The 15,932-nt window shown below is 42.2% G+C and overlaps 1 protein-coding gene across 1 annotated transcript; it reads right to left on the bottom strand.

Annotated features, from left to right (window-relative positions):
- Positions 1 to 3,751: 3,751 nt before the first annotated feature.
- LOC148121449 (olfactory receptor 13A1-like) lies at positions 3,752 to 4,675 on the bottom strand. The gene has a single exon (XM_087907649.1). The coding sequence runs from the start codon at positions 4,673 to 4,675 to the stop codon at positions 3,752 to 3,754; it is 924 nt and encodes a 307-aa protein (XP_087763775.1).
- Positions 4,676 to 15,932: the final 11,257 nt, after the last annotated feature.

Raw genomic sequence — 15,932 nt, 5'->3', positions numbered from 1 at the left:
GTCCCAGGTAACCTCGGGTGCATGGGGGGGTGGGAGGGTCGATGGAGGGGGAGAGGACTAGAGAGAAGGGAGTAGGGGAGGAACGGGGAAAGCTTGGTGGCCGGGGATGGGGGGGGAGGGAGGTAGAATGAATATGGGATCAGGGAGCCATTTTAGGGTTTACAGGAAACTTGATTATATATGGGATCCCAGGTCCAAGGAGAAATCCCCCAGATTGCTCTCTGGACAGAGGAGAGGGTGCCTGAATCGGCCGTGGCCCATGACCATACTGATGTATATTTTGCTTATCACCATAGATCCTTCGTCTGGCGAAGGACGGCTATGCAGTCGGAGGCCCACATTGGAGCACCGGATTGAGCCCCCCGAGGTCCGGAGGGGGAGCGGAAGGAGGAGGAACATGAAAGACGAAATCAGTACTGCGAGGGATGCTATCACCCACTGATACAAGGGAACGGATCTGATGAGAGTTTACCAGGGCCAGCCGGACTGGGACTGAACGAGGACGTGATCTAGCCAGATTCTCGGAATTTGGCCGGATTCTCTGACTGTGGCTGGCCCGGGGTCTTTCTGAAAAGCCATTGACTATGACACTGGGACCTGTTTCCTCTGCATGTGCTGGATTTTGGGGATCCAGTCTGTTTGGATACTCACCTTCCTGGACCTGGAGGGAGGGGGAGGGAGCTGGAGCTTCCCACAGGGCAGGAAATCCTGACTGCCCTGGGGGACGGAGGGGAAGGAGGGGGGGGAGTGGGGGGAGTGGGAGGGTGTTGGGAGGGGGGGCGGAAATGGAAACTTTTATAATTTAATAAAATTTACTAAAAAAAAAAAGAAAGAAATAAAAGTCTTCCTTGAATTTGATGAAAACAAAGACACAACATACTCAAACCTATGGGACACTATGAAAGCAGTGCTAAGAGGAAAGTTCATAGCACTAAGTGCCCAATTAAAGAAAATGGAAAAAGCACACATTGGAGACTTGACAGCACACTTGAAAGCTCTAGAAAAAAAAGAAGCTGATTCACCTAGGAGGAGTAGAAGACTGGAAATAATCAAACTGAGGGCTGAAATCAACAAAATAGAAACACAGAAAACAATCCAAAGAATCAATGGAACAAAAAGCTGGTTCTTGGAGAAAATCAACAAGATTGACAAACCCCTATCCAAACTAATCAAACGGCAGAGAGAGAACATGCAAATTAATAAGATCAGAAGTGAAAAGGGGGACATAACCACAGACACAGAGGAAATTCAGAGAATCATTCGAAATGGGTTAATTTAAGATGTAAGGGCTATCTAACGATATGCCTGATGTTGACCAAACAGTATTGTAATTAATATACCTTTGTGTTATTATTCTTGTCTGTGTGACCATAAAAGAGAAAAAGCAGATCCTGATTACATAATGGCATTCAACATTAAGCAACGTGCATCCACGTACAGCCTGAGAAAGCAACAAAAAGGGCTTCTAGACACACAAAATGTGAGTCAACTGGAGCTTCTTGGTAGCCACATTTTTTTAGATAGGCTCTGTTTTGTGGCAGCTAACAGAGGTATTGTTCCTTTAAGAGAAAGCTTCTTGGTTCCTCATAGTTGTAGGAATGGCTCTGGATCTTTAGTGAGGTTCAGTAATTTAAAGCAGAGATAGAAGAAGAAAGAAGATGAACTCAGGGAGATGCCATGCAGCTGACAAAGGAGAAAGACAACCAAACAGTACCAGTATAGCCACAGCATTGTGAAGATACACAGATTAATAGAAATGGGTTATTTTTTTGTGTGTTATTATTCAGATATCAGTGGCCAAGAAACAAAAATCAATCTCTGATTACATAACGGCATCCAACATTAGGCAACGTACATCCACATAAAGCCCCAGAGAGCTTACAAAAGGGCTTCTACACGCACAAAAGTGTGAGTCAACTGGAGTTTCTTGGTAGTCACATAGTTTTGAGATAGGCTATGCTTTCTAACAGCTAACAGAGGTACTGTTCCTTTAAGAGACATCTACCTGGTTCCAGCTAATGGCAGGAATGGCTCTCTGGGTCTTTATGGGTGCTCTGTTACAGAGCCCTTAAATGGAGTTTGTAAGCAGCATGTGGCAAGTTGGTTAATGGTCTCGACTTAGTCACAGTATATCCATGGAGCTGGGGTGGTGAACATGGGGCTCACAGAGCAAGCGTACCTCTGCTATATTGAAAGGCTGAGGGGTGGAGCCAGCATCCAGGCTATAGGAACCACACCACTTAGCATTTTAAAAAAATACTTCTTGTCAGATAAGCATTTCAGATACACTATAGGACAAATTCAGACATTAATAGACCTCTAAGCAAGACACAGTGTGTTTTAAAAATGTACACAAGATTAGGAGAGAGAGAGAAAAAAAACAGTATAGTCAGCCATAAAAAGAAATAGTTTAAAAAAACAAAGTCTTTAAAGATATAGTAAAATATTATCAAAAAAGCACATAAAGATGGAAATAAACGCAGTCTGAATTATGTATATTATTTTGTTTCCTTTGAATTTATTGAATGCTTTTTATAATTTCTTTCATTTTATTTCTCTTAGATATTAAAACAAACTAACTTTTTTTTTCATTTTACATAGCAATCCCAGTTCTTCCTCCTTCCCATCCTCCCATTTCCTCCATCTATCCTCCCACACAACCCACTACCCACTCCTCAGAGAGGACAAGTTACATTGCTTTGGGGGAAGGTCCAAGGCCCTCCCCACTATATCCAGGCTGAGCAAGGGATCTATCTAAAGAGAACAGGGTCCCCCAAAGCCAGTACAAACAATAGGAACAAATCCTGGTGCCACTGCCAGTGGCCTGAAGTCTACCCCCTCGCCATGCAACTGTTACCCACATTCAGAGGGACTAGTTGAGACCTATGCTGATCATTCCTGTCCAGCTTGAGTTGGTGAACTCCAGTTAGCTCACCGAACTAAACTGTTTCCGTTTAAACAGTTTCATAAACTGTTTCCGTTTGTGTCCCCATTATGGTCTTGACCTCTTTGCTTATATTCTCACTCCTCCTATTCTTCAACTGGACCTTGGGAGCTCAGGCCAATGCTCTGCTGCAGGGTTCTGCCTCTGCTTCCATCAGCCACTGGATTAAGGTTCTGTGATGACATTTAAGTAATTATAACTATTGAAATATGATTGTTTTAGCCTATAATTTGTTCCTTAAAAAAGATATTTATCTATCTGACTACAGGGCCAGGCCAAGTGGGCTACCTCTCCTCTATTTCTTAAGGTCTTAGCAAGGGTCGTTCTTGTGGACTCCTGGAATCTCTACAGTTCTGGTCTCTTGCCAGTCCCGAAATGGCTTGCTCAATCAAGGTATCTCCTTCCTTGCTTCCATCTCTGTCCTCCCTCCATATTAACCATACCATTCCCTCAAGATCTCCTTGCCCCTACCCTTCTTCCTTTCTCCTCCACCTCCATCGTACTTTCTCCCCCAACCAGACATAGTTCTTCTGAAGTCAATATCAGGGTCTGGATGATTTTCACAACACAGGATACCAAAATCCCTACATCAACAACACCAGGCTACAAACGTGCAGTCTGTTCCAAACCTGGATGCCCAAACTAACAAAAAGAAATGACCAGTGGCTCCTGCAAGACAGGTACATTGTGTGTACATCTGCCACATAAATTGTACTCTGTTCCTTCCCATGGCATTAGATTCTCAGTCATAGGTTCCAACTAGTTCATCAACAGCTGGATCAAGCCACACCACTGCTTTCTGCCTCCTCAACAGACACAGGGAAACACCTTTCTGAGAGCCACTTTGACATCCTTATTCCTCAGAGAGTAAATGAGGGGATTCAGGGTAGGGCTGACTGCTGTGTACAATAAGGCAGCCACCTTGCTATTTTCCATGGAGGATCCGGAGCCAGGTTGTACATAAGCATAGATGATAGTGGAGTAATACAAGGTGACCACCATCAGGTGGGCAGAGCAAGTGGAAAAAGCACGCCTCTTGCCCTCTGCAGAGCAGATGCGTAGGATGCTGGCAATGATGAAGCTGTAGGATACCATGGTAAACAGGAAGTTGACCACGCCAAAATAAACATCTGCTATGATAGCCATGATGTTGTTGAGGGTGGTTGGGCTGCAAGACAGCAGTAGCAGTGCTGGGATTTCACAAAAAAAGTGACGGATTTGGTTGGGGCCACAGAAATGGAGTTGTACTAACAGGCTAGTGTGCACAGATGAGTTGATTGCACTTATGGCCCACACACTGCCCACCAGCAGGACACAGACGGACCGACTCATCAGCATGCTGTAGTGCAGTGGACGACAGATGGCCACATAGCGGTCATAGGCCATGGCCGTGAGCAGCATTAGCTCAGCCCCCAGAAACCAGGATATGAAAAAAACCTGGGTCAAGCATCCCTTATAAGAGATGTGGCTGCCCTTCCCCGCCAGACCCTCCAGCAGCTTGGGAAGAACAGTGGATGTGCAGGCAATGTCCAAAAGGGCTAGGTTTGCAAGGAAGAAGTACATGGGAGTGTGAAGACTTGGGTTCAAGCTAATAGCCATGAAAATGAGAGTGTTTCCTGTAACAGCCATAGTATAGAAAATGGAGAAAAAGGCCAGGAAAGAAGCCTGGGACCCAGGATCCCCAGAGAATCCTTGCAGAACAAAGTCTACCACATCCGTATAGTTGTTCATCGCGATTTGAGATGAGCCCCTGGGAGTTACTGTGACACAGCTGGGCAAGGTCAAGGAGACACAGCGTCCATCATCTCACATAGTGTGCAGCTGGGTGTGAGTAGAAATTCTTGCCATCTGTGCTGTTGTTGTAGAAAGCACATAATTAACATGATGACATCATCTCTCAACATAGTGTGCTAATCTGAACTCTCCACTCTGCACACAACAGACCCAGAACAGAAGAAAATGCTGCCTGTGGTGGGCAGTATCCCTTTGTAACATCTGCTAACTTTGATATTACTCATGCCCTGTGATATCCTTTGACCGGGAAATCTTAAAAGCATATGTGCCAGCCTTCTAAAACATACCAAGGAAAAATGTGGTCCTCAGCACAGGTATTTATGGACCTAGAGATGCCCAGCCTTATCAAGGGGTAGGCCAGGCTTCTCAGATGCAGGCTGCAAAACAATTCTGGGGAAACATGCTTGGGGGTCTGGAGCAGTGACAGCACAACATGCAGTCAGCACGGACGGTCCTGGCTCTTGGGGAATGAAATCTACAATATCTTGAGAACACCACAACTGTCTATTTCTTTCTGGACACCCTAAGCACTCCTTGTGAATAATAAACTTAGTGAGGTAGATGGGCATCACCCCCCTTTCCCTGGCCTGGTGGAAGCTTTTCCAGGGCTGGAAACAGAGCATGAAAGGTGTGGGCACAGCTTCACCCAGGTCCCAAATTTAAAGGGTATCACCCTTGCCCAGTCTCAAGTCTGTCTTCCCTACACCTCGTTCACCCATCTATCTCTAATCACCCAGGACTCTTCAAACATATGGATCTCTCAGGCCTAGAAATAGGTGGATTGATTAGTCATGTGGTAAAAATAAGTTCTGCCCTCTCTAGTGTCTCCATGGGACTGAGTGTTCCCAGACCCTTCCTGGAGATTCAGGAGTGGGCTGTTGGCTACATGGAAACAAAGAACTCACACCATTTGTATATCTTGAACAAGAAGCATATTTTCTCCCCCACAATTGTGCAGATCAAGGGCATTCTCCTGCAGTTTGAGCTTGAGAGCAGGACCTGAGCTTTTGATACCTCCTCCACCTTTTCTCACTGTGGATCCAAGAAACTCATAGAGTCTCCATGGTCACTACCTGTCCATGCAAAAGCAAAGGTTGGTCTGTCAGCATCCCTGCAGATGTTCCATGGCCTCATATAGCACACAGGGCTTCTCAGTTGGGCCCCCAAATCCCCTCTGTCTGCCTCTCAACCCAGTACCTGTTTCCTGCAGCTCTGGGTCTCAAACGTCTTTGATCCCTGAGCTCTGCACCAGATTCACAGGAAACCACCATGCCTTTCTCAGAGACCTAGGGCTGCCTCAGAACTAAGTCACGGGGCAAGTTTTCTGTTCTGTACGGATCAATGGCTCAGACAGGTCCCAAAGCAGACCCACAGAGGCCAAGCTCTTAGTTTCAAACTGAAACTGTGAAGGAAAGTGACTCCGGTAATAGATTTTTAAATATTGAAATAAGTTAACAAAACCAAATATCTTGTGAGAATAACCACACACACACACACACACACACACACACACACACACACACACACACACAGAGAGAGAGAGAGAGAGAGAGAGAGAGAGAGAGAGAGAGAGAGAGAGAAGCAGAGAAGGTAGATGCCCATAGGAAAGATGTGAGTATAAGAAGGATCAGCTCACATGGAAAGAGATGTTGTCCCTGAATGTCCATCTAAGTCCAAGACGTCTCCAAGATGGAGAACATGCAGTGTGGCCACAGGGTGAGAGTCCTGTGTTTTTTTTTTGTTTGCTGTTGACCTTAAAGTAAGGCCTGCTCCTTGGTGCAGAGATTGAGATTGCTAGAGAGTGGCCCTCAGAGAGCAATTACCCACTCTGAGGTAAACAGGAGTCCCTATGGTGTCCATAGTCCCCAAGCTGAGACACCAGAACTTTTAGGCATAGTGAAAGTAGGCACCTGAGGCCATATGCACAGGTCTAGGACATTGACCTTTCTGGTGACTTCTATCTGAGGATGCTCTCAAGACAGCATGACTGAGAGTCATGTCCTTTTGATTCATGTAAGAAGATGGATTTCATGTTAATGTACAATTTTAAACACAGTCTATGGGTTTACCTCACATAACTATATCATGTTGGTGTGACATTGCTCTATCAATAAACCAACACTGATTGGTCCATCATCGTATAGGGAGATTGAGGAAGGGCCACTCTCATTGCATTGTATGGGGAGTGTGGTCAATATGGGACATCACAGTTGAGGTTGATCATGAGTGTACGCAACTTTTCATTGCAGTTTTCAACCCTCTCATGAGGTCAGAGTGTGTGAAGCCTATGGAGATGAAGATCAGCATCAGTAAACAGGACGTCAGTCCCACCACGTTCTGTGGCACTGGGTATAGATAACAGGGCACCTGAGTTCTTAGCAGCAGACTGGCTTCCCTGCAGAGCCAGAAGTCCCACAGCAGGTGGGTGAATCATCTCTTGCAGTCATAGAACAGTGCAGACATTATCACTTTCAGAATCATCCTTTACAAAAAAATCCAAAGGAACTAAAATTATCACACTTCACAAACCAAATGACCACCGGCCACTTTTAGTTACAAATCCTTTAAAGTCCTTGATCTCTGTCTATATACACATTCTCAGTCCCTCACAAAACCTCACCCACTTAGCATGACAGCAAATTCAACAGTCTTAGCAGTACTCAAGATTTCAGCAATTCCTAGAGATATGAATTATGTCATCAGAGAGGCCTCCATTGGCAATTGATGGGAACAGATGCTGAGATCCATAGTCAATCATTAGGCAGAGAGAGAGAGTCCAACTTGGAGATCTCCATCAGGTCCTTCCCTTTGTAACTCACGGAACACAAAGGAAGGTGGCAGATGAAGATTTGTAGGAACCAGAGGGGTCAAGAACACCAGTAGAACATGACCCATAGAATCAACTGAACAGTGCTCTTAGGAGCTCACAAAGACCCAAGAAGAGGCACAAGAATCAGAGACTCAAATGTTGACACACCCAGGAGTTTCATAATAATACTAAGCTGATCCTAGCACTCTGGAGGCAGAGGCAGGTGAATTCCACTGAGTTCAAGACCAGCCTCATATACGGAGTGAGTTCCAGGATAGCCAGGACTGTTATACAGAGAATCCCTGTCTCAAAAAAAAATTCTGGATAAAAGGTTTAATATATATGCAGAGGGCCTGGTACAGACCCATGTGTGCCCTGTGCTTTCTGCTTCAGTTTCTGGAAGATCACATGGGCCTTGCTCAGATGATTCAGAAGGCCTTTCTCCTTGTATCCTTTTAAACTGTCAGATGCTGAAATTTAACTGACTCCTTTTACAAAGTTTCCAGATGCTTGTTTCTTATGCAAGAGTCTGATGCAAGCCATAGATAATTACAATTACCACATCCTGCTACAGAACTCTAGCATACAGTCCAGCCAGTTATACAATGGAATGTAACATTGCTAAATGTGCTGGATAGTTTTACGTCAACTTGGTATAAGCTAATGACATCTGAGATGAGGGAACCTCAGTTTTAAAAGATGTCTCCATAATATTAAATTGTAGACAACACTGTAGGGCATTTCCTTAATTGGTGATCCGTGGGGAAGGCCCAGTCCATTTTCATGGTGCCATCCAAGAGCAGGTGGTGCTGGCTTCTCTAAGGAAACAGGCTGAACAAACCAGAAAGAGCAAGCTTGTATAAGGCATTCTTCCATGGCTCCTACATCAACTCCTGCCTTCAGATTCCTGCTCTCCTTGAGTTCCTACTCTCACTGCTTTTTTCAAAAATGTATTTTATTTTACTTTTCTAAAAAGAAAACATGTTGTGGGATTATCTTCTGCTGCCTCAGCCAATAGTCGCTGAAGCACGAGCCCACAGTGCAGCGGGGAGCGACTTCTGCTCCATCAGCCAATAGCCGCTGAAATACCAGCCCACTGGGGCGTGGTATATTTCTCTTTTAAGAAGAGACACAGATCCGGATCAGACTCTCTTGGTTCCGGCTCTTGGTTCCGGCGCTTGCTCCCGGCTCCTGCTCCAGCGACTAGGCTCCCTTCCTGACGGTTTATGGTGTATGTAAGTTTTACCCCCCAAAATAAATAACCCCTTAAAACATAACTGGTGTGGGATTGATTCGCCGATAATTGGCGCCCAGCGTTTGGTTTAAGAACCGCCCCACCCCCCCCACCCCCAGCTCGGCCTCCCAGGATACACAGGTCCGGACAGTCTCTGCTGGCTTACTTTGCCCTGTTCGGCACGGATTTTTAAATTTTTCCTTGCAACGTGATTCAAAGAGCTCACAGCGCAAGCTCCCTTTGAAGTTCCAGCAAGCTGTTTGAAATCCCTGCCATCCGCCATAACTGATTAGGAGTGCTGCAAGCAGCTTGACCCTTAATCCCAGCACAGGGACACGGGGCCCAAAGCACTAGGCCTCTTTAGCAAAAGTGCAGTGGCTGTGTCACGACCCTCTGCATCGGGTTGAACAGAGCAGCAGGGCCTTGTTTATTGCCTTGTTTATTGGCCACTAGAAGCTCTCTGACATTTTGTGATCTGTGGATTTAACCTCTGGATTTGAGTGTATATATTCTAGAGTTTACTTCCTGAATCAACACCACTGCCATGTGGATTCAGGTGCGCCCCACCTCCTACTGGCAGGCAACGGTCATTACAGGTAAGATTTTTCTTTTCGGTTGAAAATACATACATACATACATACATACAAGTACAATTTCCTTTGATTGAAAATGTCAGAAAATATTACTATCCAAAAGTTCAATGTTTTTTTTTTTTAAATTGCGCTATGGAGGATATTCTGAAGGATGTCTCAGATATTCCTCTTACTTTGTTATTCCTGGGATCTGTTGCTTTTCTGGTGTTTGGCTATTTTATAAGAAAGATACAGTCCTTACAGACTGAATCTACAATGCTGAGGGCAGAGATTAAAACCTTAAGAACAATTCAGACTGATACCAACCTCCTCAAAAAAGAGTTTGGAGATTTCAAGGAAGAAACTAGATCAGAGTTTGGAGATTTCAAGGAGGAGACTAGATCAGAGTTTGGAGTTTTCAAGCAGGAGACTAGATCAGAGTTTGGAGTTCTCAAGGAGGAGACTAGATCTTTGTTTGATATGACTCGGTCGACTGACCAAAATATCAAGAAGGTACAGTCTGATATTGCTTCTTTAGAAGGGAGCTTCACTGCTCTGGAGGAGGGGACAACCAAAATGACTCATAACCTCCAGTCCATGACTGTAAGTGCTGAAACATTAGCTGAGAGGTTTATAACCATTGAATGTGAAAATCGGACTTTATCAAAAGGGTATGATAGATTAATCGACAGGATTTCCATACAAGAAGACACAGTACATGCCATGAGGATTATGTCCAAGGAGGAGATCGTATCTCTAACGGACAAGCTCCACGCCTTGGAATTATCAATGAAGGCGATTGTGTCCAAGGAGGAAATAGTGTCTCTGACGGACAAGCTCCATGCCTTAGAATCATTAATGAAGGCTTTGGAGCATAATACTGGACAGGAGATTCAGGACTTACAGAAGGCAATGGTGAGCAGATTTAATAAGATTGAGGAAATCATAGACTCTGATGAACAGGAGCAAAAGGTAGAAAGGCAACCTTCACCTCAAAAAACTCTCAATCTACATAGAGTTATACCTGCCTTTCCAGTAATAACATCAGAAAAGATAACTGGCTCCAAAAACCCTAAGGTCATTAAAGAACATACATGGGAGCCTATACGTATGAATGATCTGAAAGAATTTAAACAAGCAATTGTGAATTATGGACTACATTCATCCTTTGTTAGGGAGATGTTAAAATCCTGGGCTCTGAGCAACAGGGCCACCCCTCAAGATTGGAACCAGCTCACATCAGCTGTCCTCGAGAACGGACCTTTATGACATTTCAAATACCTATTCAAACAAGAGGCCAGACTTTTACAACAACAAGAATCGGCTAAAGGAATTGAGGTTTCTCTAGATCAAATTCTAGGTGAAGGACCTTACTCTGATCCTCAGGAACAAGCTCTTTATGATGAAAACATTTTATCCATATGTGCTACAGCAGCTCTAAGGGCCTGGGACAGGGTTCAAGACTCAGGTCAGAGAGTAGAATCGTATGTCAGGGTCAAACAGGGTCAGAGAGACCCCTTTAGTGACTTTTTGCAACGACTAACTAAGGCTGTACAAATAGGGATACCTGATCCAGAAGCAAGAAATATAGTAATTGAGTCTTTGGCATATGAGAATGCCAATGTAGAATGCAAAAGGATCCTGGGGCCTTTAAAGCTCAGATCAGCGCCTTTGGATGAATGGGTTTTACATACAATGAATGTTGATACATTTGATTATGGCAATGAAACATGGGTACAAGAAGCAATTTCCAAAGGTAAAAGGAGACATCAGATTACAAAATGCTTTCATTGTGGCAAAATGGGACACATGAAAAGGGACTGCAGACAATGGAATTCCAGGAATAATGCCTCTTCTAGGAATAACAGGAATAGGAGGACTCAGCCTTCAGGTTTATGTAGGAGATGTGGAAAGGGCAGGCATTGGACGAATGAGTGTAGGTCAACAAGAGATAAACAGGGCAACCCGTTGCCATTGGGAAACTCAATAGGGGGCCTCTCGAAGGCCCCCATGGCAAATGTGGTCCGGTCATTTCCGATCACTGCAGAGAACATGCCTCTTCAGGGAAATTAGAATGCCCCATGCCTGCTGTTAAAAGCAATAACGGCCTGAAGGATGAGTTAATTGTGGTGAATGAATCAAGAAATCTAAGAGGACAAAGTAAACGAATATTCTGGCAGACTTCTATAAATGAACAAAGACCACAGCTAAGAGTGTGTGTAAATGGCAAACTTATTACTGGCTTACTGGACACAGGTGCGGATGTAAGTATCATTACTCCAGAGTCTTGGCATCCGCATTGGCCTCTTCAGGAGGTTCTTAGGAATTGGAACCCTATCTCAAGTAAGAAAAAGCACGAGATGGGTCAATTGTATAGGTCCAGACGGACAAATAGGAAAACTAAGGCCATATGTAGCAAATATTGCAGTGAATTTATGGGGCCGTGACCTATTGCAGCAATGGAATACCCAAATTAACATTCCTGCTGCTTCCAGAGCCTATATTTCTGAGGACAATATTACAAGATATTACAGATGGTGGAAACCAGCCATTAGAGCTATACAAGAACACAACACAATTGATGGCCCTTCAGAGGTACCAACAGCCATGCCTCCACAATGGTTGACTGAGAAACCAATATGGACTAAACAGTGGCCTTTAGCTGAGGAAAAGTTACAGGCTTTAGAACAGCTGGTACAAGAGCAATTAGATGCTGGACATATAGAAGAATCTACCAGCCCTTGGAACTCTCCTGTATTTGTTGTTAAGAAAAAATCTGGTAAATGGAGAATGGTGACAGATCTTAGAGCTATCAACAAGGTTATTCAACCTATGGACCCTCTGCAATCTGGAATTCCTCTGCCCTCCCTGTTACCAAAGGGATGGCCTCTTATAGTTATTGATCTGAAAGATTGTTTCTTCACTATACCATTACAAGAAAAAGATAGAGAAAAGTTTGCCTTCACAGTGCCTACCTATAATAACTCTCAGCCTGCAAGGAGGTACCAGTGGACCGTCCTCCCACAGGGAATGTTGAACTCTCCCACCCTGTGCCAATATTTTGTTAGCCAACCATTGAAAATTATTCGCAAACAATTTCCTAAGTCCATAATATACCACTATATGGATGATATCCTGATATCTGATCAAAATAAAGACACCTTAGAAAAACTGTTTGAAGAAGTAAAAATAGTATTACCTAAATGGGGATTGCAAATTGCTCCTGAAAAAATTCAGAGAGGAGATTCTGTTAATTATTTAGGTTATAAAATAGGCTTACAAAGAATTAAGAGTCAAAAGGCACAAATCAGGAGAGACCGGTTACGAACTCTTAATGACTTTCAAAGATCATTAGGAGACATTTCCAGCCTACAACCAGCTGTTGGGATAAAACCTGATCTAATAATTCATTTAAACAAAACCTTAGATGATGACAAAGATTTGAATAGTCCCAGAGAGCTAACAGCTGAAGCAGAAAAGGAACTGATGATGGTTGAGGAAAAATTACAGGAGGCACATGTAGATAGGGTGGATCCAAATCTTAGTTGCATTCTAGTTATATTGTCTTCCAGAATTTCTCCTACAGGAATTTTAATGCAGAGGGAAGATACTATTTTAGAATGGATCTTTTTACCACACAAACCAAGTAAAAAATTAAAAACTTATGTGGAAAAAGTCTCTGAATTGATTATAAAAGGAAAATTGAGACTTTGTTAATTAGCAGGTATAGACCCAGCAGAAATTATAGTGCCTTTCACTGCTGATGAGATAAAAAAAGTTGTGGGAAGACAATGAACCATGACAAAGAGCTTGTGCTATTTTTTTTGGGAGAAATCAATAACAATTACCCAAAAAGCAAGAGACTTAACTTTATAAAGAGAAGTTCTTGGATCCTCCCTCGAATTGTCCGTGATGCTCCAATAACCGGAGCCCATACATTTTATACCGATGCTAATAAATCAGGGAAAGCAGGTTACAAATCAGAAGAATTGAGTAAAGTGGAACAAAGTCCTTATGATTCTGTCCAGAAGGCAGAATTATATGCCATCCTTATGGTGCTTAGGGATTTTAAAGAATCTCTTAATATAATTACTGACTCACAATATGCAGAAAGAGTTATTTTGCATATTGAAACTGCTGAATTTATACCTGATGGTACAGAACTGACCTCATTGTTTATCCAGGTACAAGACATGATCAGAAACAGGCTCTGCCCTATGTATACAACGCATATCCGATCCCATACAGGTCTGCCAGGTCCTCTAGCACAAGGTAATGCAGATATTGATCAATTATTGATTGGTAGTGTGCTGGAAGCATCTGAATTTCATAAAAACATCATGTCAATAGCAAAGGCTTGAAAAAAGAGTTTTCTATTACATGGCAACAAGCTAAGGAGATTGTAAAGAAATGCCCTACTTGCTCTTTTTATAACCAAACACCATTGCCTGCAGGGACTAATCCCAAGGGTATTAAAAGGAATGAAATTTGGCAGATGGATGTGTTTCACTTTCTAGAATTTGGCAAATTAAAATATGAACATCACACCATTGACACTTATTCAGGCTTTCAGTGGGCAACTGCTTTAAGCTCAGAAAAAGCTGACTCAGTAATCACACATTTATTAGAAGTTATTGCCATTATGGGTATACCTGCACAAATAAAAACAGATAATGGTCCAGCTTATGTATCTAGGAAAATGAAACGATTTTTTGCTTATTATAATATTAAGCATGTTACAGGTATACCATACAATCCTACAGGTCAAGCAGTTATAGAAAGATCAAATCGTACTATAAAGGATATGCTAAACAAACAGAAAGGTACGAAAGATACCCCCAGAAATAGATTGCATAATGCTTTATTAACCTTGAATTTTCTTAGTGCTAATGAGAAAGGAACAACAGCAGCAGAGAGGCATTGGATAATGGAAAAAACTTCTGAACTAAACCAACCTGTTTATTTCAAAGACGTGCTGACCTCTCAATGGAGGCCAGGAGATGTGCTACGTTGGGAAAGGGGTTTTGCTCTTGTTTCCCAGGAGAAGAAAAATTGTGGATACCATCAAAATTAATAAAGGTTCGATTTTAAGAGGAGAAACCTCTTGGAAAGGAGAAATGACAGCTCATCCACAATGATGATATTCATACAGTTGGTAAGAAAAACATATAGAATGGGGGCAGGGTTCTGTTCTTATCTCCACAGGAAAACACTGATTTTTGAAAAGTTCAAGGGACCCTGGATATTTGAATACTGACAGATGGAAAATAATGGCCCAATAGGGACTATCAAGAAAACTGAATAGGTTCTGTAAGTAAAATATACTAAATCATATTTCTAAATTTATAGAGCTGGTTTTAGAGTTGGACTCTGGCTCAGTCCCTCTCTAATTCCAAGCCTGTTGTTAAAAGAAAAACTCAGAGTTTCTGGAGTTTCTGTCTCATGTCAAGAGCCATGATATGGGACAGAAAGGAATATGAGTTTAGAAAACATCTTTACTTTTCTTCATATCTATCATACCTTTCATTAAATATATCTATCATGTCTTTCATTGAATATATGTATGTCTGTATATGTCTATATGATTAATATATGATTATATATTATTATAATCATATAATATATGATATTAATATATGATTAATATATGATTATTGTTTAAGTTTTCCACAGTGAACAATAAGTTTTTCCTGCAGTGACATTTGAAGTTTCCAGGAAGAAGATGGGGCCCCAAAACAACAACTCCACCTGGTTGAGATAACACAATGATACTGATAGCACTACTACAAGACCTGTTTTGGGTACCAGCTGCACAAGACGATTCCAACGTGGTTAGCTGAAATGATGCACATCTTGTACAACATTCTGGCCAGACCTCCACAAAATATTCAGAGACTATTTGCAATTTTAAAAGACATTGATCTTGAAATTTAACCATCATTTTACTTTCACAGGATCCCCCAGAAAGAACGTCGCCCCCATGACAGCTGGAAGTAATTCTAGAGAACGACGTCCCCTCTCCCAGTAAAGTTTGTTCTTGGGTTTGGGACATCATTTAGGGGTTGGTTATAATTAGTATAGGGTTGAGGGTTGGGGGAGGAATTTTATAAGCGCAGAAATCTTTAAAAAAAAAAAGGGGATAATTGGATTATGGGATAATAGCTTTGTACTTGTGAGTTATTGTTTTTAGACAAATATATTGGTATTGATTCTTATATATTGATACAAAGTTAAATTATGTTGACTATTTTATGCATGCATGCTTCTACCTCTGTTTAAAACATTTTTATATATTGACATATATATATATATATATTGTATTGATATATGTATATTTTACCATATTGCATTGTACACTTCTACCTCTGATCAAGATACTTATATATTGTTTATGTATTGATATATATATTTACCATATTGCAATGTATACTTGCACATTGTTTATATTTGGAGGTCACATTGTCCTCATTTATTGCACAGTTGTTTATTATCTCAGTCTTTAAGTTAAATAGATATTGAGAATTATATAGAACAATAGTCATCTAAATTTGACATTTATAATTAGACTAATCAGGTTCT

This window comes from Myodes glareolus, chromosome 7 (genome assembly GCF_982192425.1).
Source record: "Myodes glareolus chromosome 7, mMyoGla1.1, whole genome shotgun sequence".
Taxonomy (NCBI): Eukaryota; Metazoa; Chordata; class Mammalia; order Rodentia; family Cricetidae; genus Myodes; species Myodes glareolus.
This window is presented reverse-complemented; position numbering and strand designations above follow the sequence as displayed.

Excerpts from the sequence above, each read along its gene's own strand:
- LOC148121449 (XM_087907649.1), bottom strand. The coding sequence starts at position 4,675 with ATGAACAACTATACGGATGTGGTAGACTTTGTTCTGCAAGGATTCTCT.